At 36.9% G+C, this 25,626-nt stretch overlaps 2 protein-coding genes across 2 annotated transcripts; both read right to left on the bottom strand.

Annotated features, from left to right (window-relative positions):
• Positions 1 to 267: 267 nt before the first annotated feature.
• ptmab (prothymosin alpha b) lies at positions 268 to 3,479 on the bottom strand. Its single transcript, XM_073853789.1, has 5 exons — positions 3,319 to 3,479; positions 1,345 to 1,407; positions 1,174 to 1,252; positions 996 to 1,085; positions 268 to 896 (listed from the first exon to the last, which is right to left on the bottom strand). Exons 1-5 carry the CDS (start codon positions 3,361 to 3,363, stop codon positions 850 to 852), a joined length of 324 nt encoding a protein of 107 aa, XP_073709890.1. The 5' UTR covers positions 3,364 to 3,479; the 3' UTR covers positions 268 to 849.
• Positions 3,480 to 17,139: 13,660 nt separating this feature from the next.
• Positions 17,140 to 24,711, bottom strand: phb2a (prohibitin 2a). The gene is made up of 10 exons (XM_055202714.2): positions 24,568 to 24,711; positions 23,741 to 23,876; positions 23,570 to 23,654; positions 23,414 to 23,493; positions 23,136 to 23,320; positions 22,047 to 22,176; positions 20,477 to 20,580; positions 18,643 to 18,720; positions 17,997 to 18,073; positions 17,140 to 17,622 (listed from the first exon to the last, which is right to left on the bottom strand). Exons 1-10 carry the CDS (start codon positions 24,586 to 24,588, stop codon positions 17,601 to 17,603), a joined length of 918 nt encoding a protein of 305 aa, XP_055058689.1. The 5' UTR covers positions 24,589 to 24,711; the 3' UTR covers positions 17,140 to 17,600.
• Positions 24,712 to 25,626: the final 915 nt, after the last annotated feature.

Below are 25,626 nucleotides of genomic sequence, written 5' to 3'. Positions count from 1 at the left end.
AAATGCAAAATTGCTTGTTGGGAAGCCACATCTATTAGAAATTCTTTAATGGTACACTGGAGTATGGATTGAGGCTTATCAATGCATCATATAAAGGAAGATGGATGTAGTTTTTATGAATTGACTTAATGGATGCAACTCATCAGATGTTGATTGAGTCTATGAATTATACAATAGTTGAAAGTATTCTTCAACTTTGTCCTACATAATTCACTTAAAACAAGGATTTAGTATCTATCAAATGGAATTCTGAAACAAAAACTGGGATCACTCACAAAATAAAAGTTAAGTTTATTGTTGAACAACAAACTTCACACATACAACAAACAGGCCAGGGTAAAACAAATAATGTAGACAAAATAACAAGAAACCAAAACTCCTTTTCTTTGGCCTAGCCCTCCCATACAAAAACTAGTTTATGGTACAACTAAAGTTCATACATAAAATTTACTGGAATGCTCAAGAGTTCAATGGCTGTTGATTTTATACATGTTGTCTTATGTTGAAATATCGAGACATGGTCAAACAAGTAAAATTTCATATAGAAGCACCGTTTTGGTCACAGGAGATCATGATAAAGTGACTGATCTCTTCACAATATGTACAAAAATATAAAATGTAAATAAAAATACAAACAAATCCTTGTCTTGTGTATTTCATTGCAAATGTTGGAATTCTGGGTTGCGGTCGGTCCTCTAGAAAATTTTGAATTAGGGTCAGATGCTGGACATGAGTGACAAACTTGAAAATGACCATGTTTTATGTATTTGAGTCCTTTTTGCCACTGGCTTAACCGGTTGTGTTAAAGCAGAGGCATCTACACCTGCTCAGCAGTACGAAACACTCCCTTTAATCATCGTCATCCGTTTTCTGCTTCTTGGGGTCGACATCATCCTAAACAGAACAAGTGTCATTCAATACAGGCTAGTGCTATTTAAAATACCTTGCTTTAATAACAATACAATTTGGCGTTACTGTCTGTTCCTTATCATCCTCATCCTCTTCATCATCATCATCATCAGCAGCTCGTTTTGTTCCTCCACCCAGCTCATCATCATCTTCATCCTCGTCTTCATCCTCATCACCTGCAGGGACAGATCATTAGTCATGCAAGTCAAATGTTTTCCAACACATCTCAATTTTTGTTTATGTGAACATTGATGTTGCACCAACCCTCTCCTTCCTCTTCTTCCTCGTCTACTTCATCTTCTTCCTCGTCATCAATTTCTGGCTCTCCATTCTCTTCATTCTCCTGATCACACGTTTTTTGTTGTTGAAAAAATAAGGGGTTAATATAATGACATAAAATAGTCAAGTATTTAAAAACATTTGGCATTTATTTACCTTTCCATTAGTTGTCTCTTTTCCGTTTTCTTTCTCCTCGATAAGCTTCTTCTCCTTCAGGTCCTATAAAAAAAAAAATATAAATGTGTTGCTTAACAAACAATAATTGATAAACGTGATGAAACGTTTCACTTTGTCGAATTGGAGCCATCTGTGGCCAATAGGCAGAGTCAGTGCAGATTACGATTGACGTGAGCCAAACGCCCCCTATGCGCACAAATTTAAATTGCACCCCTAATGACGCCCTATGACATTGACACCTCATTGGCTGTATGCAAAGCTCTTTGCTGTCCATCAACGAATCCTGCTCCCGCCTCTATCCGAGTAGCCTCGTTTGTAATCTGACACTTTAGTGCAATACAGCTCATGTGGGTATTGAAGATTGTTAATTCTATAAACTACCACTTTTCGATATTTACGCACGATTCAATTGTAGCTCCCGGTAAGGTTTATGATATCAAACAAGTAGATAATTCAGAACTACGAAATTATGGGTCAGTGAACTGAAGCCGAACTCTGCTAAAGGACAAAGGACGCGCACGCATGGCTTTCACCACTCGTCCATCTATCAATCCAATAAACGACCGAGTTCGGTGCGCTCGCCGTCACAGCCTTCAAGTTAACCTGGATTTAGGTCGCGCAGTCGCAGAAGACAAGAAACTGAAGACCGAAAACTATCCGACCCGTGATAATGCCAAAATATCATGTACTCTATGCTATTTTATTACGCAATTATTTTCGTTTTAAGCTTCACACACAGCGCGGTAGGCTAAAGTGAATCTTACCGTTTAAAATATTTTCATTCATTCGTTTACATAATCTTTAGCCTTTAAGCCGTTTATCAACCACATCAAAAAGGACCGCCCCCATACATTTTCACCGACGTCTGTCTTCAAACTAGTAAACCAACAACCCCACGTTACATTCATACAGAAATGCAAGTCGTCGAAAACATACTGTGCTCACATAACGTGACTGATTATTGTTATGGTCTGCTATCTGCCCTGACTAGTTTAAAGAGCATTTGAGTAGGCTACTGTACGACACCAATACAATGTCTATACATCGTAGGTCAAAATTGATTTCACTGTTCAAAATTATCGCGTAACCAAATTTTTTTTACCAACTGTATTCGAAATCTGATGCACTGTGGCGACATTGTAAGTTCCGCGTATCGGCTGCATCAGAATCACCATGGATGTAGTTAAGCAGACCAATATTTACTTAAAATTATCCTTTACCTGATATGGTTCGTAAATTCCGTCAGAAGTGCAGTCAGGTAATTTTTCTAAAATCGATTTCATGACTATCAGTAGACTACGAGATACGGAGAGAAACCGGCAAACTTTCAGTCCCGAAACCATCGACCGATGAACCGATTCACAATCCCGCGGAAATGATGGTAAGCAACACTAAACGACAATGAATGAACGGACTTATAATGAACACGAACCCGAAGCATTTTATGAAGTTATAGAAATGATAATCATAAATAACGAGTAAAATTGTGTAACCTTTAAATGTGCCGAAGACCCGTTAAACGTAACCCAAAATAATGATACGCTTAACCAACCTGGAGGATTTATTACAGTGAAGCAGTTACCGTCTTCGGCTCATATCGCCGCTGTTCAAAGGGGAACCGACAAGCTTGTATAAACAAAGAACCCGCGCGCGTAGACTGTTACATTCCGGACAATGAGAAACTGCGCTTGAATTCCGTACGCGCTATTTTAAGTCGTTACAATGTATCAATTAAATCCCTCGCTACAGTGTACACATTTAAATCGCGTATTTGTTGAACAGTTATCGCCATACACGCTCCGTACTCGTCGCAGTTCATAAGCGATTCTTTCCGGCAAAACTACAGCCAAAATTAGCCCACGCGTTCGCATAAAATCTGAACTAAGAGACAAATGAAACGAAACATAAAATGTTTTTTAGTACGATTCGTTTATCTAAAGACATCCTTCTTACCTTTGCGGAGATCTCTGTCGCGGAATCAACCTTCGTATCTGCCATAGTTTATGTTGTGTGGCAATAAAATCAAGAACGGAGAAAACGCAAAAATAATCCGCCTGTATCCTCCGACAATCACTATTGTAATGAATCTTTCTTATGCCGACGGCATGTGATGATGGAGGCTTTAATATAGATTTGTGGGCGGAGTTTAGGAGGCGGTCATCTCTATTTCATTTGTCGGCCGACTCATAGGAGGCGTGGCTGTAATCATTAGAGTGGAACAATGGAAAGTATTTCTAAACGTAAAAGGACACACCCCCAGCCGGTATTTCAACAGAGCCGACAGAGAAGACACACCTCCAACCTCCGCTTTCCTCGCAATGGACATATCTGTACAACGTTTGTCCACATTTCCTCAACAAATGCGACATGCCAGCTTCTTCATTTGATGTCGTGCCACTGTTTGAAGTCCGTGAAAAAATTGGTTAACAGAAAGCATAACACATTTCATCTGTCAATGATCTGCTTAGAGTTATCGATCCCCAAGTTGCCCTTCAACACCAAACACATTTCTGATTACGAGTCTACACGCCAAAGAGTGCGAGCCACTGACACACAAACGATTTTAAAAGCACATATACGGGGATTGGGCGGTATTTGGGAAACAGCGTTTTCATGCCAGATGCAGCCCCTCCCCTTTCCGTGAATTTCGCGCTAAACTTAGCACTGCGAGTAAACGCAAAAACAGCTCTTTTCATCGATTTTTTTTCTTTCAAGATTGAAAAAACATACTCAAACCATAATGACTTATTTAGGCATTTTGCTTTAAATTGCGTAAACACTCTCAAAACAACAAATAGGCTGTTAGCCTGATTTTATTAGGCTATATAAAACTAACCACACGTTGCAAGCAAAGAGATCACAGCCGTTTTACATCAAACATGATTTCCACTCACTAAGTTGGGTTCTGTATCAACATCTTTAGAAGTTATATTTTACAATCGTTAACAACACACCCGTGTCTCTTAATTATTTGGGATGAGCAGAATTTAAACAAAGCAGAAGCCATAACCTCGCCAGAGAACATAGAGGGGAGGGGAATTTCGGATACTTCATCATAACCTACATTCAAATTCTACTTTGATGACGAGGCTTCTTGCAGTTGAGCGCATCTGATTGGCTGCTCAAACTGTCACAACCCACCTTTGACGCTTTGCGCTGAACGATTGGATGCAAGAGACGTCAATCAACGGAATGACCCACGGTTTGTGACAAAGCACGGAAAACGGATTTGAGACGATCTTGGAATGGATGGTGTTGTATGAGCAGATAAAATCCTGTGGATATTATAACTAGGTTAAGTATTTAAATAAAAATAATATGTATATATATTTATATTACCCAACACTGGATGTTTAAGTTTAATTTAAGTTTTGTTGTTCTGCTGTGACAAAACCTGAACACCTGTAATAATTCTCTCACTCCCGTCTACAGCACCCTTGCATGGCAGAGCAGCCCAGTTCACGTGTGCATTAGGCCACATTTCCTGCTGCTCCTGCAAATCTCCCCTGAGGCAAAGTATATATTATTGTACAGAGTAGGAGACACAGAGAAACACTTCCTCATGAGTAGGCAGTGAAGAGAGTGCATGTGTGGACCTGTCAGGGAGATGTGGAAGAGGGAAGCACTGTTGTGAAAGAAGCAACTCAAATAGGCGCTTCTCACTCTCTGAGGTTCAGACATGTGTAGTCTTCTGGAAAGGGCAAATAATTGCTTGTGCAAGACATCCAGACACAAACAAGAATGTGTCTTACATCCAGTGTTGTTGTCTGACCTTGGAAACACAACACCATCAATGTGCATTCCAAAGCCATACATTTTTTTCATGATCCTCCCCAATTGTGGTTATTTTCTACCATCTCTGTATTTTTTTGATCCCTACCTCATATGTGAAAGTATCTTACTCGGATACTTGCTCCCTCTAGTGGGAACTACATATTATTGCGGCTATTGATATCTCATTTTCTTTCTTACAGAAAGAGGTAGCTGTGGAGATAACATATTTGAAAGCAGTTTTATATTTGTTTGCCTGCAAGAGGAGAGACTGGCTGATCAGTATTAAACTTCCTCTGGAGGAATGTTTCTCAACAGACATGGTATTTCCGGAAGGAGAAAAGTATTTTAAGCTTAATATGAGCAAGAGAGGAAGCACAATCTGGTAATCTTTAGCAGACAATTACACATACAGTAATCGTTTTCATAGAGGCTCACAATTCTTCCTAAAAGAGGATATAAAAAAATGTCACTTACAATCTCAAATGACAACTGTAATATTGTTACTTTTTTAGACACATTAATGTACTAATATGATACATATTAAAAGTCAAATGTTTGGAATGTTATGGTAAAACGCCTTTATGAAAAAATATTTTTTTGAACTTACAGGTTTGATTATACCTTTGTGACTGCACAAGTGATCACTGTATGTATATGTAGTCTGAACTGGCACATATAATATCAGATGAATACAATCAAATGTATCAAAATTGTACACATCCAAAGAGATTTTAGAATTTAATCTTTCACATTGAACATAGTGAAACCCAATTCTTCCCGTCCTCCCCACATGAGTGTGAAGTCATAAATTAGGCATGATGCCCTTGGTAAAATGATCGATATCAAAATGAGAGTAAGAGGAGAGATGGGAGAGCTCTAAAGTATGGCAGTTTTATATTAAAAAAATGTTGGCTAATTGATGTGTATATACTGTCAACAGACCATAGAAATGATTTTAGAACAACAATCATACTAAGATCTCACAACAACATCACTCTTTACTAATAACATTGAGTTCAAATGGCTAATGGATGTTAGCCACATATTATCTCACCTCAAAATGTTTAAATGTCTGTCAGTGTTTACTCTCCTTATGTACTTAATGCAAAATTGTATGATTTTTCAATTTTAATTGATTATTTAATAATATGCAGAGTTATTATCACATCAATACAATCTGTTTGCAATGCATGGGGCTGTTTGTAAATATAAGCATGAATTATAACCATAATTTAAGCATTCAAAAAGCAGGCCCATAGACACAAAATGTATATCTTGAATGCACTGTTAGTATCTTTGGATAAAAGCATCTGCCAAACGCATACATGTAAATGACCAAGATTTGACTATTACACATGCTCCAAAGATTTCTCATGACGGTTTCAGTTTTTAGTCAGGGAAACGAGGAAGTAAGAATTCACACACAATAGTTCCTAAAAAACACTTTTGTTTTATTTGGCACAAAATTAACTTGAAAGTGCTATTGTGGAAATGATGTAATAGCACCGTATATTGATATGTCTCAAATTTAGGGCTTCAGGCAAACTTTTTTGTACTGTAAAGCCAATTCAATGCATTTGTGACCCACATTGTTTCATATGCACATCAGTTTTCTGGCGACACATCTAAATTTACACCTTTCTAATTCTCTATTCTTTCAAATATCATATAAGTGATCATGTCTGTGAAATCCCATCTAAAGTCATCCTATATAATGTAAAGAAAATTCAGTGAACAATATACCCATGGTATCTTTAATATTGACAGAGTAGGGTTATGTAAAGAATTGAAATAAAAGTTAAATCTGTGAGTCAAATTAAACTTTAATGCTCCAAATTTCATGATTAGATAACGAGATTTTAGGGTCACATATAAGGCCCACATCTACTGAAAGATAAGATCCAAATCCACTGTATATATTAACCACTACATGCTTTAAAGGGGCCATGGCATAAAAATCTGACTTTTTACATGCTTAAGTGCTATGATTGGGTCCCCAGTGCCTTCTAGAAAATGTGAAAAAGATCAACCCAGTAACTTTGTTTTGGTAAACCATTCTCTACAAGCACATGAAAAAATAGGTCGTTGAAATTTGGCTCTCCTTATGATGTCATAAGGAGCTCTTATTATAATAATACCACCCCTTAATCTGCCATTTAGTGCAGAGAAAAGCACTATTGAGTTTTAATTGCAACAAACCACCATCATTGTAGTCAGTATTTAAATTTCATCAGCTCATTTGCATTTTAAAGGACACACCCAAAACGGCACATTTTTGCACAAACCTACAAAGTGGCAATTTTAACATGCTATAATAAATTATTTATGGTATTTTGAGCTGAAACTTCACATATGTGCTCTGGGGACACCAAAGATTTATTTGACATCTTAAAAAAGTCTTGTGCCATGGCCCCTTTAACTTGTGAAACATCACACCTATTAAAAGGTGGTGAAAGTATAAGTAAGCTAAAATTGTGAAGAATATAGATTTAGAAAAATTACTAAATGTCTGCTTCCATTATGTAACAGTACTTGTAAGTGGTTAAGCTCAAATCACTATATCATAATTACTATGTGTTTTAAAGGATAGACCGGTATACAGTACTTTATCATATAAGAGCCCCCTTAGGACTGAATATAAATATTAGAGTATGCAGCAGAAAGTGCCTGAAGCTAAGAAGTTTTTACATAGCTTTAGTGCAGAACCTGTCTATATTGTATATTAATTATGATAGAGATAGCACAACATTTTTTATTAACAAAAATTTCTAGACTCAAAGTAGAGCCAAACCAAATTTTAGTGCATGTTAAATGTTATTGACCTAATCAATAATCAACATTTAAAGGTTGCTGACATATACATCTTATTTCTCTTCACACAAATAGCTGACTAAGAAATTAAGTTTATTATAAAAAGCATGAACTCTTAAAACAATGACCCTGACTTTTCCTAGTATAAGGCAACTGTGGCACATTTATTCAAACATTTGCTGAACAATCTCTCCAACCCCCCAATTTACCTACAGCACTTGTAAATACTTTTCTCATTTGTTCACCCCTCACATCTTCCCTGATAAGGTCAAATTAAAAGGCAGAACAATATAGACCTTAAATGATAGGCTGAATTAATATGTGCTGTGAATAGCATCTAAGCAACACAACAAACAGTATCGAATATAAAACAGTTTCCTTACATTGACATGATCCTAAAAAAGGCCTGTCCTCAGCTGCAACACACATTGTGCAATTAAACTATAGGAATGTCTCAGGCATAATGGCTGCATTGTGAATTTTTTATCAACTGTAATAAGAAGCATTCACAGTCGCACAGAAAACAAAAATAATAGTGAGAAACAGTGATGAAGAGAAGAACTGGGCCTATTGTATACAGGTCTTAAGAGTAGAGAGTACCATTGTGGCTCTGTATCTTCTAGTTGGTTCACAAAACACAGCGGGGAAACTAAAGTGTCAATAAAGCTTTATGTTTCTGCCATTTCACCATGTAAACTTATTAGGAGCCTAATGGTGGATTAATAGCGTACTATTATTATGAATATTGAGGTGAAAAGGAAAAACTCAGTTTTATAAAGATTATTATAAATGCAAAGCATGATGGGATCAAAGGTATTGCTTTAGTTAATATTATTCTAACATGCACACTGACACAATTATCATCCACAAAATAACTGAAGTCAAGGAATATAACAGAGATCTTTTCAATGGACTTCAGAACTGTATTCATGCCTTTCAGATTAAAAATTAATAATATCTCAGCTTGGGTGAGATCAGTCATGTTATTCTCTCTAAAAGACAAATTCAAAACTAAACTTTTTAAGGGAATGTTGCCTACAGCTACTTGTCAGCTCTTATTTTTACATGCTTTGTAAAGGCTAATCCACAATGATCCAGCAAACAGCAACAAAGATGCATTCATTCTGTTTATTGGCTTTGTCGGATCAGTGTAAATTGGCTTTAACATATAAAAAAACAGATCAAACTGGAGCCATCAGACCATGTATGGAAGTGGGCAGGATCTGGACTTTGATCTCAGCAGTTTATTCACAGTCTTTATATGAACACTAGTTCACCACTTTAGCCTGAAAAGTTAGTACATCTTTATTCGGTAATACTGAATGAATAAAGTATCTGGATTTAATCACATTTCTGCAGAGAAAAAATGAGCAATGGGAAATTGTACTAAAATTCCTCTCATTATCTCACACACTTGAGTGAGCAGCATAAAACAAGCTGCCACAGGAAAAGTTAGACATTTAAAAAACTGTGCCTATGATATTAATACTCTAGCCTCCTCTTGTGGCCAAAAGCAGTAACACATCCAAGAGTAACCCAAACCTCTCCCTTGTACTCGGAACTTAAACTGACCATGATAGAACCACATAAAAAAAACAAATAACATAACTTGATAAACCAAAGGGAAAATTTACTCCAGAATGTCTTTTTAACCTTGGCTTATAAAGATATAGGTAATACGTCAAAGGGTCTACATTTAATATGAATTAATAGCGTATGCCTTATTGTTACTTAATAACTTTCATAAATAACATAATAATGCACTGTTAAACTATACTGTAAAAAATCCTTGTTGCACTTAAATGTATAACTTTAATCAACTTGAATTTGCAATTTATTTCAACTTTCTTAAGTAGTTACAAGTTAAAAAGTTATTTCAACTTTTATTATAAATTAACTTGTCACTACTTGAAAGTTAAAATAAATTGTAAATTCAAGTTGATTAAACTTATAAATCTAAGTGCAACAAGGAATTTTTATATGTGCTATTGATATGTGGTTTGAATTAATTTTTCAAAGAATTTCAAGGTAAGCACAGCCAAATAATATATTTTCAGAATAACTCAATGCCAAAGTTAATTCCTGAATAACAAGTACGAATAGTTCCAAGAGGAAAATAACAATTTATATCTATTTGGTCTAATGGTCAAATCATTTGCATTTTATTATAGTAAATATGGAATTAGTGAACTGCGTTTATCTGTCTTCTTGCCTATATATCTTAAGCACAAATGTACATCCATACCAGCGTGTCCTCTGTAGCCTAAAAGTGTTTTTTATTAATTTACTACCATCTAGCGTAATTCATGTGACATTACATGAAACCAAAAACGTTAAATATTCCAGTCTATTCATTTTTCATGACAGTTGCAATCAACTGATGTACGAATGAATAAATAAGTAAAGCTAGGAGTAGGATCACTTGCACATAAAGCATGCTAGCAGCATGCATATTATCGATTAATGAGTATATCTACATATCACACACAAAATTAAAATATTATAAAGAAAATAACACATTAAAACGAACCAATAAAGACTTTATGATGACTAATGAATGAATAAAGGAACAGAACAGAAGAATCACAAATTTTGTGCAAAAATGCTCAGAAGTCTTCTGAATGTTCATTGTAATCTCTGAACTTTTCACAAAAGCCAAGAAGACCACTAAAGCAATTACCTCAGAATGTGGTCTGGCTGTATAGCTTTCCATTTAAATACAGCTATGTGAAATGCTAAATACAAGTCGTTCCTTGCTATTGTAATGTATTAGGGTTAGGTCCTGAAGGCACAATGCAAGCTTTAACAACTTGAATAAATGATTGCTGCCCCCCCAAATGCCACTGAAAATGTTCCTGAAATAAAGATATTTAAGAACTGTAATAACAAAATTACAGTTCTTAAAATATAGGCCTAATACAAAGAATGCATTTAAATGTTAAAATATTAATATTCACACAGCTTTAAATATTTATTCAGTAACTGTGAAAGAGTTATTTAAAACAAATAAAGCTTGCATTAGGGATAATAATTGACCGAATTATGTATTGTGGTAGCCTGCTGCTTATATTGTTGGCTCATGCTGTTCCTGTTTTTATTTTATTTTTTATCGTGTTTACTAAATGAAAAATATAAATTAATTGAGTAAATCACTATGTTATATAAGATATTTTGCACTGTCCGTGTCCCGCAGGTCTATTGTGGGCTTAAACAGAATGATCCATTTGTAAAAAAAATTTTTTTATAATATTTATATTTATTTGTGTGCGGCATGTATCGTGTATTTTGATGTTTTTCTTTGTGTTCATCATTTCGAGGGACACCTTTCTTGAATGTTTTCCACGCGTCACAGCTGCAGTGAAACAAAGACGCTTTATTGTCCTTCCATGACGCGACTTGCGATGAGCCCAGCAGAACAGCGCGAAATGGCGGACAGCGTCGAGCTCGAGGACACTGAAATCCCACCTAACAATCACAGGCAAGCGCGAAAACACGGGGCGGTGATCCACGCGGATCTGGATTCGCTAAATCGCGATGCAGCACGGTTTTAATATTGCATTCCTATATTTGGCAAACGTTTTTTTATCCCAATCGACTTAAGTTCGTAGGGGATTGCTTTAGCATCTCAAAGGTCATAGGTTCGGTTCCCAAGGAACACACACAGGCTACTGACAAAATTGAATACTAAGTTATAGGAACAGTGAATGTAATCAGCTTTCATCCTTACGTCATTTGCATTTTATACAATATTCTTGCATTTTATACAATATTCTTTATTCTAAATCAGTTTTGAGATTGTATCAATGTCTGACACTTTAAAATAACAATTAAATGAGCTTTACACCGCCCATTGAAATACTTAGTTCACCTGTGGAGTGAAAGGAATGTTACAGGTGCAGTTGTCATGTTGTTACATGTTTCTTCTTGTAACATCAAAGCAGTTTAACTGATTTTCCCTCTTTCTCTGTTACAATAGGCTACATACATTATTTCTCTCCTGTGTGCTTGAAAAACTTATTATTTTTTAATAATTAACGTATGTAAGGTTCTAATTAGTCCCTTTCCCTATTGCTTAGACCTCATACTGGATAAGTTTCAAACTTCAAAGATATTTGCTAATTTGAATTTTACACATATAAATGCATCAGGAAGTTACACTATCATTCTCATTATAAATCATTTTAAAATGTGTAAATATTTCTCTTTTATTAAACACAATGCCAAGAAAGCTAATATATATATATATATATATATATATATATATATATATATATATATATATATATATATATATATACACAAGTAGTAAAAAGTGGTATGTAATCCTTCACAAATCTTTTCGAATATAAAATGCGGCAAACAATGAAGCAAACTAGAAAAACGGAGGGAGAACTTGCTTCAAAAAAGGTCCACCTTCTTTACGGCCCCTCCCCACTCCTTGTTGTAACTGGAAACCCTTGGGGGCCAGCAACAGAAGCATGGGAGTGTCCTGCTGATCTGCACATTAAATATTCATCCTTATTGAAAGTTAAGGTGAATTTCACCTTCATCATCACAACACGGCTAAAATAATGATGATATTTAATGGCTGAATGATGTGTTGTGTTAATAACCGTCATTAAGTTTATGAAGCAACCGAGAGATGATTTTTGAGACTAAATGACAAATATAATTTTAGGAACACTCATCCCTAGGTGAGATTTCTACATCCGCGTTACAAAAATGTCAAGACTGGTGTACTTTGGTTAACCCGATCAGTACAATGCATTAGTACAATGACAACCCGGTTTAATTTTAAAGTAAGTTGTCATAAGGCAAAGTCCTCCATATTGGCTTTAGGCCATGTAATCTCACAGGGGAAGAGCCCAGAGAGACCCAGTTAATCTACCCAGAGTGTGTCAAAGCCTGGAGACCCTCAGTACTCACCATCTGTGCCAGACACAAAGTCATTAGTGGGAGTGAACCTGAGTAAACACACAGGGGTATATTTAACCCACAACATAAGGGAGGTAAGATGCCAGAGACCCCAGCAGATCATGTGACATGCAATTGTGTCCTTTACCATCCTACTAAAAAGGCTGATAAAAGTGACATCTTTTCAAATTTAAATATTAGAGCAGAAAAGTATAGAAAGTCAGCACAAAAAGCTCCAAAAATACAAATAAAAAGTTCATTTAAATAAACATACTGAAAACGCAGGCTCTTTAACAGATAAAATATAATATTAAAAAACAGTTCTCGAGAACTGTCCATATTCAAATAGACAGAAGCTGTACTTCTTTGGAAATTATGACTGGAAGCAGCTACCCAAAGGCATTGCCAATATGGCTGTTGAGTAACCTACTCGATCTAATTGGAACATTTTTGTTCGACCCGTTTCGGAGCTAAATCTACCAAGATGGAAAATAAGACTCAGACTAGCACAAATAGCATTTGGTGTCAAGACTTAAACCTAACCTACAAAAAATGATTTTATGCCAACCAGTTAAAACTGAATAGCAGCTTCGACACAGAGGCCAGTCATGTGAGACTGATGTGCAGACTCTGCACCTGTGGGAACTGACATGAAGGGACCAAGTTTCCTGACACACAATGAAAGAGGAAGCTGCTGCAACTGCTTTGGATGAAGATGATAAAACCCACAAGCTCTTTTTTCAAAATACAGGTTGAGCAGACTAAGAGACAATTCAACTGAACATGAAAGATTGCAGAAATCATTATTAATGGTTTACAGTAGTTGAGCCCACAGGTAACTGCTGTCCAAATCAGTCCAAAACGGATTAAGTTACTTAAATATTTCTACATTATATTAATATATCTATATTAATGCGCAATATTTCTACATTATATTAATATATCTATATTAATGCGCAATATTTCTACATTATATTAATATATCTATATTAATGCGCACAAACTGCATATCCATACGCCATTGCATGACACCTTGAAGTGAGAAAATAATAGCTGTGCATACAAAGAGGTACAGTTCAAATTTCGTACCTACTTGTGAACCAGAAGCTAACACACATTCAGTATTCCACTTAGCATTCCTGTTCTTGTAGCGAGGAATAAAGACATAAGTGTTTCGCAGGTAGCAAAAACAAAATGCATTTTTTATGAGAAAAACACAATCTCTCATTGGAGAACAAATTTTAACTTTTTCTGTTTTTGAGTCCTAATATAAGGATAATTCCCCCCCGAAAAATGACAAATATGCCATCACTCACCTCACTACACAACCGGAGACGGTTTCATACATGACATACAGATTTGGAACGTCATAGATAATGACAAAATTTAAAAGATGGGCTGTTCATAGAAATGGTGTCCAAAGAACCGAGTGTAAAACACCAATGCCAGGCTAAATTTCTGTATATGTGAGTCTACAGTGTAACTTCACTCTTACAGGGTTTTTTTTTTACCCATAATGGGTAAATATTGGACAGAACACATGCTGAGTTAAACATTGACCCAATGCTGGGTTATTTTAACTCAACTGCTGGGTTATTATACCCCATAGTTGCATTAGAACAACCCAACATTGGGTCATTTTTGACCCAACATGGGGTAATTTTTAAACCAGCATGTGTTCTGTCCAATATTTACCCATTGTGGGTCAAAAATAACTCAGCCATTTTTAGAGTGTTGAACTATGGTAATCTGAGGCAAAAATGAAGATGTAAAAAGAGCAATATTAACCAAACTAGGCCAAGCTTTCCAAATCCCTTTTGACATCATAATGAGGGTGCCATATAAAAGAAACGGGTTAATTAAATCCATGCAGTAAATTACTGTGGAGGCCTATGCTCACTACAGACTGGACCAATTTATCAATTCATCTCCAGGGGAGCAAATTCAACCTGAAAACAAGGGACCTTTATCTCCTTTATAACCAATAAATGCTTTGCATTACCTCACAATCCTAATTTACATTATAGGATTAACTCTGTCCGACATAGATTAAAAAGAGGATATCTTGTTTATAGACGAAAGTCGGAAAAATGCAATTTTGTTATTTTGTTTTGCACAACAACTTTGATCTTATCTATTATATCCTACTATGATCTATATGATTTTAATTGTATGACATCATGGATGCATGCTGCAGGCCGAGACATGCAGCAGCATTGGCTTTCATGTATGCCATTCACATATTATGAATCATAAAAATGCAATGTTGACAGCGCAAATGACTAAGCAAACTTCAGTGTGCATTTCTGATAATCTGTGGAGAGACACGGACACCACAGACATGCGCTAACTGCAGAGCATCATGACTTTGAAGTGGGATGTAGGTCACACATCTAGCGTGAACGCACAGTTAGCAAGTGCTAAAACGGTTCTTGAGCAGCCATCTGCAGTGCCTTGTGCAATGGTGGGGAAAACGGCACACCGTGAGGATGTTGTGCTGTTGACCTCCAGAAATAGCTGCAAAGCTGCTATTAAGTGCACTGTGCTAAAGGTAAGGGAGATCAGGTCTACTGTCCTGACGAATCGCCATGGTGACTGGCCCAGATCTCTCGTCCCAGCATGAGGTCAGCGTTTCCATGGAGATGGACCAGCTGAGTGGTAATCTCCTCTTGTTTATGCATTGCCTGGGAGGGGAGGGGCAAGAGAGTACAGAGGAAAGGGGAGGGGTGGGACGTGACGGTCTTCTCGTCTGCGTGCATTTGCATATTAAAGCCAAGCACACTGGGCAGATTAAACATGAACCGGTTTAGGATTACCCTTGCATCTTAAATGAGGTCAGAGGCACTAGATATGAGAACTATACAATAATACAGACATATACTGAACTTATAAGACCACATTTACATTTGTTGATTTAGCATTGACTTGAGGAACATGCATAATAAGCTGCAACCCACATCATCACATTCAAAAAAGTCATTCAACGTTATAGGCCCTTGAGGTTAGGAAAGGGAGTGACCTTGTGGATCACTCCACTGGCCCTGCCTCTCTCAAATCTCCTCCCTATCATGAATATTACAATTGTGAAACGTTTTAGTCCCTTTCATACTCAGCCCCTCCTGAAGAGAAGTGTCCCAGGAGACCCTGTTTCAAAAGATCGTGTGGAAACATGCCCTTGAGACTTCAGCAAATCTGTGGGTCGGAGCTCCGTACAACGATGACAAATGAACTAACACAAAAGTCCCCTAGAACTCCCATACGAATATAAATGTTGTTGTTTTTTTAACTACAAATAAAACCAATAAACACGGTAACTACACTTGTACGATAGTAAAACAATTGTTAATTTTTCTTAAGGGCCGCTAGTACTCTGGACTTACCATAAGCTGAATGAAGAAGTGATCGAAGTATGACATCGAAGTACCGCGAGAGTGTAGCTTTCGACTCGTTATCGCGTTACTTTGATGTCACAAGACGATAGCCCTGCACAGAACCGCATGACCGCAAACACAGCTACTAGGCTTGTTCGACTTCATGCGGCGCCGCAAGAACAAAGAGCCGGATGACGTCAAAGTTCCGCGAGAGCGATTTGAAAGCAAACTCCTCCATATGATTTCGCGAATCGCTCTCGCGGTACTTTGACGTCATCCGGCTGTCGGTTCTTGTATCAGTCGAACAAGCCTAATATCTCCGGGGTTTCAGAAGGACATTGGCCCTTTCTCAATCCGAAGGCTGCAGCCTCCGGAGGTCGCATTTTTAGTCTGCATACGTCATCAAGACGGTCTTATTTCAAAATTATAAACTTGACTATTATTCTTAGTTAATAGTAAATTGTTGTAATATGACTAGGACTTGCGAATGTAATGCTAACCTCACTTAAATAAACCAGACTTAAAAACGTATGCACCCTGCATTTATGAGACCTCCGCAAGCTGCAGTCTTTCTTTGGATTGAGAAACGGCCATTGACATGGAAAACTAGCGTTGTTTTGGCGCCATCTACTGACCAAACATCCTCTGGTGTTTGTTCCTCAACATTACATTAATTAATAATCATCTTTTTCCCTAATTCACAAAAATGAAAAAAAAGACCAAGCTAAATTGAAAGCGTTAAACATCGAATAGCATTTGAAATTGTTATAAAATAAAAATATTAGGATATTGCCCATATTACCTCATTTATACAAAGATTTCCCTGCTTTCAGTGAAACAACAAAATATGCTTTGGACAATATATACACACACACACAAAAAAAAAAGTAAACACAAACGTCAATTAATCAATCAAGTTTCTACTTTTATGTACTTAAATGTTTGTTACAAATTATATAGAGGAATCAACAACTGAAAACAAATGTTGGGAGGTAAAACAAAAATAAGAGCATGTTCTGTAAACAACAACCAGCAATTATTTACTTTAAAGTTGTTTTACTTAGGGGTCTTCACATATTGTTTCAAAGGTTACAAAAACTTGTTTTTCACTGCACCAATTGATAATACAGTGCCAATTCTTAAGCATCATTACACAAAAGACCTGCCAAACCACAAAACACTGTGTATAATGGGTATATATACACACACGTAAGTGTGTAATGTTGTCTAACCCAAATCTGAGTAAAAAATGTAATCAGCGACATCTCTTTGGGGACACAGTGTTGTTTCTATTAAAAGGAATAAATACAGTGGTTCAGCAAAGTGCTAACACAGAATGAATATGTTGTCCACGATTGATGCTTCTCACTTCGCAAATGACGGCAAGCTGCAACAGAAGACAAATGTACACATTACCATCGAGGCAACCATGTAAACATGTATGCATTAATAAAAAACTAAGTAATACTTTTATACAAACATATTTGACATATTTTTGCTTTGTTCAGTAATCATAGCTAATAGAAAGAAATAATGCATGTGAGGCTAGTAATGAATTAATGGCACAGAATCAAAGCAGCTAGAATAAGCAAAACCAGCAGATCGGGGCAAGTTGCCCTGCATTACTCTCAGAACAGTGAATGACACACGTTATGACTGAGGTCATTTGCTATGTGCACAGGAGCAAGGACTGGGATTCAATTACTTCTGAAAATGATTGCTGATTGGAGTAGAAAAAGCAGCATGTGGTTGGGATCTTACTTGTTAAAGGAATCATTCTGGAGATTCAAGACCAAGTTGTCTGCACTCAGGTACACCTTATTCTGAGATGTTGACACCTGGTGACAAGTATCTACACTACAGTATTTAACATCACAGTGTATGAAACAAGCTATATTTGAAAAACCAAACTAGCATACTATTTATAGTACGACGGTAAATATTGTATTGTATTTCTGAATAATTACATCTGACAAAATGAGCATTAAACACAACACATCACAGAATCTATACTATAATATCTACTGTAACGCACAATGCCGTGAACTTAATTTTCAATAATTTGCTATAATACCAAGAATTCTGTATTCTATAATATAGTGGATCTTTATTTTAAGGTTTTAATGGTTTTTTATTAATTGTTTGTTGGTTCCATGTACAGCTGCTTTGCAACAATGTAAAACTTTGAAAACCGCTATAGAAATAAACTTGAATTGGGAGCATTCATGTGATAACAGTTTCACTTAGGCAGTATGTAGCCACAGTACACATAGTATACTGCACTGTAGCCAGCATTCTAGTATACTATTTTAACGGTTTATCTCATTTGTACTATTAAACTTTAATTCTATAAAGCTAACACTATAATTTCAAATCAATAGAAAACAATATAAAAAATATGTCATACCGTTTTGGCGATATTCTGTGCCGCTCTGATGCGTCTGAGTTTAAGATAACCAGGGTTCTTCATAACAGCCTGACCTAACTGGAAAGCACAAACACACATTTACAACAAAGCAAATGACCCTTGCTTAAGACTTTGTTCACCGTCAGCAGACAGCCAATGGCCTGCGACTCATTTTACAAACACAGTTGCATCATATCAGCAGAAAAAAAGCCCAACTGCAAAGTCATTTCTGATGACAAAGGGAGTGCAAACCTTAAAACAAACAAACAAACAACTTCAAGCTTCTGGAAAGCAGAACATTTAGGAGTAGTGCCCTTAATGGGCCAACAGTGAAGAAAACAAATGCATTCAAATGTGTTGTGTTTGTTGACAGGCAATTGAGACTGAGGAGGCAACACTTGAACATAGCACAGATATATGACGCCAACAATTTACTGTGGTGTTCATTAATTATATCTGATAATTGCACTCATCTGCCACTTACAGACAACATGTGAGTAATAACCATGACTGACAGTTATATGAAATTAGGTGCTTATACATGCAAATTGTACGATCGGGGCATTTGAGAGTAACCACAGAAACCCCTTATGTTTCTGTCAATTGAACACACTGTTTGTCATTGAGACATTGTTTCAATGATTTTAATGCTTTGAGGTTTGTATTTAAATCAGGGTTCCCACACCTTAGATAAAGGAACAGTCTACTCATTTTCAACACCAAAATGTTACTACCCCAACTAAGAACCGTTGACACATCCCTCCATCATCTGTGTGCGTGCACGCAAGCGCCGGAGCGTGCTGTGTACTCCCAAAAGTGCTATTACGCCATAAAATATAGTTCCTCTTTTAAATTCGCTTAGAAAAGCGCTACGTTTTATTTTGTACCACCAAACTTGCTCGTATAACTACTCGTCTTAAATAGGAAAAACGTTGATGTGTTTGGTCACTTCTAACTTTATCTCTAAATGGTACCATTGAATGAATGGGGCCAAGCTAAATGCTATCGAAGCGTCGCAGCGCGCTCCAGTGCTTACGTGCACGCACACAGATGAAAGAGGGATGTATCAACAATTCTTAGTTAAGGTAATAACATATTTTAATATTGAAAATGATTAGACTATTCCTTTAACTTCAAATTCAAGGACCTTTCAAGGACTTTCCAGGTACAATACCCTTAGATTTAAGGACTAAGGCCCAATCCCATTTCTCTGTCCCACCCCTTCCCCTTACACCTACCCCCCAGCTTTACACGTTCACGTGAGAGTAAGGCCCAATTGGTATAGCCCTTTCGCCCTCGTGCAAAACTAAGGGGTAGGGGCAAGGGGCAAGACAGAGAACCGGGATTGGGCCTAAATGTGGGACACATTTCAAGTAAGAGCAACGTTACATTGTGTTATCTTTTAAGATACATTGTTACAGTTCCCTTTTAAGGGAACTCGCGCTGCGTCACTGTGGTGACACTTTGGGGACGCCTGAATGTGTATTTTTTAAGTGCGTCTGAATGTGTAAAGCGTGTGAAAAAGCATTTTGGTATGAATCAACATTCGCATAGAGAAGATATAAGCATTTAAAGCGAACAGTTTAGCACATTTGCTTAAAAAGTCTAGAATTTTTATGATATTATCCTACACTACAGAGGGAATAATATGGATTTTTTCCAAAAAACTTCTTGCATAAAATAGATTTAAGCACTTTCAATGACATGTATCTATGTATGTATATTTTCAAAAACTTCCAATGGCCTTGAATTTTTCCCCCCAGATTCACAAACTTTCAAGGATTTCAAGGACCCGTGGGAACCCTGTTAAATGAAAATGAGTGAAACAGCAAACCATTTTAGCAGCTTCGGCTTCCCCCTCAGCCTGGATAATCTTGTGTCTCTGGTCCTGTTTGGCTTTCTCCACGTAGAACTGAGCCCTCTGGGCCTCTTGCTGGGCTGCACATCAACAACAGACAGGTTATTTAAAGAGAAAAATAATACAGCTCAAGCACAGACATTCTACTATTCAATGCCGAACTGCGTATTACGATGTTTATTTTTAAGTGATGTAAATAAATCATGACATTTCAGTGCTTTCACACAGAATACAATTTTGTATCGTGTGATCAAGAGAGAAGGAAGAGAACAAAATCATGAAATGACCTGAGTGCCTCCTAGTGGATAGTATTAGGATAAGCGAACAATATTTAAAATTAAATGTCATGTTTTTCCTGATTCCATTTTTCAAACTTTAGTTGGTGTGTAAGGTTGCTGTTAAAGCATAAATAATACATGCAAAATGATAAAGCTCAAAGTTTAATGCCAAGCAATATATTTTATTTAACAGAATTTGCTTTTCAAAGCCTACAGCGAACGACTGGTTTGGACTATAGCCCTCTGCTTCCCGGTTAAATTATGTTAATATAAGAGTTTTTAACTAAACTCCTGCCACAGGAATACGTTAGTCACCAGCTAAGCTCAAACGGCTCTAAACAAGCTACACAAACGGAACTCGTTACGTATTTCTGAAGGACTTAACAAGGAAGACATCAGTTTTTAGGACAGCGAAACAGCCCTATACAGATAAGAACATTTTGTGAAAAATACAGCGTTTTTTTACAGACAAAACATAAAAACTAGAGCCCCCACCGATATATCGGCAGGCCGATATAAGGCATTTTCCAAACTATCGGTATTCATAATGGCCGATAAATAAATACAAAAAAAAACGGATGAAACAGCCTTCAACCATGTCATCATGAGTGTTGCCATTGTATAGTTTGTCCACCAGAGGGCACTTTACAACCTCCCTGTTGGCAACACTCACATCCTGCAACCAGCTGATCCAGCCAGAGGTGGGCAGAGAGAACAACGCTTAAGTGAGTTCATGGTGAGTTGGTCACGAGACAATAAAAGAAACAAGTTTCTTTTTAAAATGCATTATCATATTATTTTAGTTTAAACTCATAAATAACTACAAATAACTAATGTTAGGGAAATCTGTTAATGTTTTGTTGCGCGTTTCTGAAATAGAGAAAAATATCGGCCGATATATCGGAATATCGGATTTTAAAACCAACAAACATTTGTATCAGTATCGGCCTTCAAAATCCTTTATCGGTCGGGCTCTAATAAAAACATTAGATTGCGCACCGTAAACACAAGCAAGGCTTCGAAAACATAGGAAATCGGGACCTTTAAATATTTTGAATGCCATACATAGAAAATTATAGAAAATTTGGCTCTGCTAATAATTTTTGTTATGGACTAGAGCTGGGGAATATATTAAATCATCAAGATACTTATGTTGTCACCCATGTAATACATTACCGTATTCAAAGTGTACCATATAAAGAAAATGCTTTCATTTGAAAATACTTTTCATACGTCAAAGGGGACCAGTTTGCTTCCTCACTACTTACCGACTTGTTTAGACTCCACAGCAGCCGTGTATTCTTTACTAAAGCTGAGCTCTGTGATAGACACGTCGTCCAGGATGATGTTGAAGTCTTTAGCTCTTTCAATCAGCTCTCTCCTTATGAGCAATGAAACCTGAAAACACAAGAATTAAAAACACTTTAATATCTGCTCGGCTTTTCACTAAATGAGTGACTGACTTTTTTACCAGCAGCAAGCATGCTACAAAGATACAATGAGGTACAAAAAGTATAAGACTAGTAAAAGTAGTTCTGTTTAGCAGGTTTTGGATTTAATACAAAATCAACACTCTCGCTCAAACTTCCGAAGTCAGGAGTGATGATGTTACTGTGCCCGAGGTCGAAGTGCTGCAAACTAAGTGCTCATGCACCATAAAATATAGTTATTCTTTTTATCCGCTTAGAAAATCACCACATTTTATTTTGTGCCACCAGACACACTCATGTAACTACTCATGTAACAGTGTTTAAATAGGGAAAACATAGAAGTGTTTGGCGGCTTCTAAATTCATCCCTGTTTGGATCCTAAAGCCCGATTTATAGTCGTGCGTAGGCTATCCTACAGCGCGTAGATCTGTGATTGGTCCACCAGAACCCCTCCCGTCAGGAAAAAAATCTGCGTCAGAGGTATTTCCGTTTGTGACGGTGAAAACAAAGATGAGCCAAGTTGAGGAGTGATTTAACTCAAACTGCATCAAAAGTCGTTGTTTATTTACTTCCATCATTGCTGTTCTTCTCAAATTATACACAAAAAGCTGCTGTTTCTTCTTCGTTTGTGGGTTAACTTGCTAAGCTGCTTCTTCTTTGACATTCGCGCTGCTACTATGGTTACACGCGTGGTTAATGCCTACCAGCGGTCTGCGCGTGTGTTTGCACGTCGACGCGGACGACGACGCAAAAGTATAAATGAAAACCGACGCGGATCCTACGCCGTCGCGGCTACGCCGTAGGACCTACGCACAACTATAACCAGCCCTTAAGGAATGAATGGTGCTAGGCTAAATGGATGCGCTGTCCAACGATAAAATGCATAAGATCTTACTCTTAAATGTGACCTTGGCCTTCAAACCATACCTGTGCTCGCTGTGTGATCAGCTGGGACGCATTAAATTTGGCCACCACACTCTTGAGCACCTCATTGACAATGGAAGGCAGTACACGCTCATCATAGTCCGTTCCCAGCTGCTGGTACATAGTCGGCAAGTTGGCAGCAAAGGGCCGGGACAGCACACGAAGACCTATGCTGACCATCTGAAGATCTATGATGAACAGTCACAGGACTTAGTTAAGAGCAATACTGCAAAATTACGTCATCTTTTAAACTTAAGATTAAACATCTGTTGCAAGGTCACCTTTGCTTCCAGTGAGGGATGAAATCTTCCTGGGTTTGGCTCGGATATCATAGATGATAGGATACTGGAACCATGGTATCCTAGATTTAGGAATAGATCTGTGAACCACTGCCTAATAAATTAAAAACGTGGTTGTATGATGGCTGTCAAATCTACCTGAAGTGCAATCCTTCTGAAAGCACAGTGTCCATCTGCATTCCCCCAATTCTGTTGAAGATGACAGCTCTCTGCCCACCCTCCACTGCACACACAAAACAAATCATAGTCCATTAAAGTGCATGTACATTAAAGGCCAAACAAAAGCTAAATATTCATCACGTTATCTACCTGTGTATGTGGCTTCTTTGACACCGTAAGCAAGGGCTCCGGCTCCAACGAGTAGTTTTACACCCAGTCCGACTCCTCGAGGGCCAGGCCCGGACCCCATTCTACCAGCGATCTGCCTAAGCAGCTGCAAAAAGCCCTGAGACAAATGCACACTTGAATTAGATTACTAAAAAATTGGGTTAAATTTGTATTAAAAATTCATTTTTTGCTGCCGTTTTATTAATTTCTTAATAATAGGATGATATCATGATCCCAATTGTTCGTCAGCCTGTGCAAAGCATGCACACACATTAGATTCATGATACAGGAGGGGAAATGTGCACAATGTGTTTCTACACTACAGAGTTAATTTTGTATAAAATATTTTGCATTACATTTTTTTGCATTCTGAATAAACAAACACATCAAAAGTGACTTTTGAACAGCAGAACCTTGAGCGCTACTTTCTGTAAAAGGTAACTTTGACCTTGTCCTTAGGACAGACGACATGCAACAAAGATGCTGTTGCGCAGTTAAAAAAAAATAACTTGCACATAATTATTTATTCACCACATCACTGACACAAATAGTGAGAGTGTTGCGTGATGTACGTCGTATTAACATTTCAACTAAGTTCACATTCATAGATTTCATACAGTTACATGCAGAGTTGTACAGTTTCATCACACACTATAACTGACCCCTGAATGAAGCTAGCAGACTAACGTTACTTGCGTAGCTTTCTTTAATACAAACTTCAAAATATGATTTTTGTGTAACGCAACCATTATAAACAAAATGTCTGGATAGTTCAGTTTTGGTAGATTTTACAACATAAAATAACTTACCCCGGGATCATTACTCGCCATGCTGTTATGCTCTGCTCTCGCTTGTACGTCACGGTGATCTTCTAAAACGTGATATTCCACTTCCTGTGTTGCACTGTTAGTTGACCGTACGGCAGCGCACCTGCGCAGTCAACGTAAATAAACTGCTAAGATCTTTTAAAATGATCCGCTTATTATTTTATATATTTAAATATCAGCTTATATTATTATTAGAGTTATTTTGGGTAAAGATAATATATTTCACGACTAGGTTACTACTATTATGTTTGAGACGAGATTTCTTGGTTTTGTCAGAAGGTGGCAGTATAAAACGCTTGTTTACAAGGGAACATTTTTATTATTGCATGACATTAAAAGCATGTTGATATAAACATGCAAAAATCTTTCTGATTTTTTTCTGTGTTTTCAGCAGTAAGTTTCTGTTAGTTCTCAGATAACAGTTGTAAAGCTGTAATATTTATGCTGTACAAATAGTTACATTTATTTTTCTGAATTTAATTGAGGAATTAAATTCACATTATGATTACATAGAAAATACATTTAGCTCAAATCACTGTTTAGCATGAATTAGTTTATTTATATTATTCAATTCTGTTTAACAGACCATGGGTTTGATAGATGAAAGAGACTGTTAGGTGGTTGTCTGCCTCAAAACCTCTTTGTTATTTTATGTTTTTGGGCAAATTCTATTGTTCATATGTTGCTCTTTAAAGCTCAGACTTATTGAGGATCTCAGTTATATTCAGTTCATGCATTGACACAGATACTTAATACAATTCCCTAAGAGAAATTGAAACATACAATACAATACAATACAACATTTTAGGAAAGCTATAGCTTACTTAAAAATGAATTTAGCTAAAGTAAAATAATTTTGTTCACTTTGGTTCATTTGTTGTATGACCTCATACCGAAATTTGTAATTTTGATCAGTGAAACCATTTTATAACAAGGTCACTTTTATAACGCTAAAGTAGATGTGAGTTTTGTAAGGCCTTTTTACGGGAAATTTTGAAAGTGTGAGACAAAAGATTCAGTTGGCTCTCTATAAAAAATGTT

Source organism: Misgurnus anguillicaudatus, chromosome 2 (assembly GCF_027580225.2).
Source record: "Misgurnus anguillicaudatus chromosome 2, ASM2758022v2, whole genome shotgun sequence".
NCBI lineage: Eukaryota > Metazoa > Chordata > Actinopteri > Cypriniformes > Cobitidae > Misgurnus > Misgurnus anguillicaudatus.
This window is presented reverse-complemented; position numbering and strand designations above follow the sequence as displayed.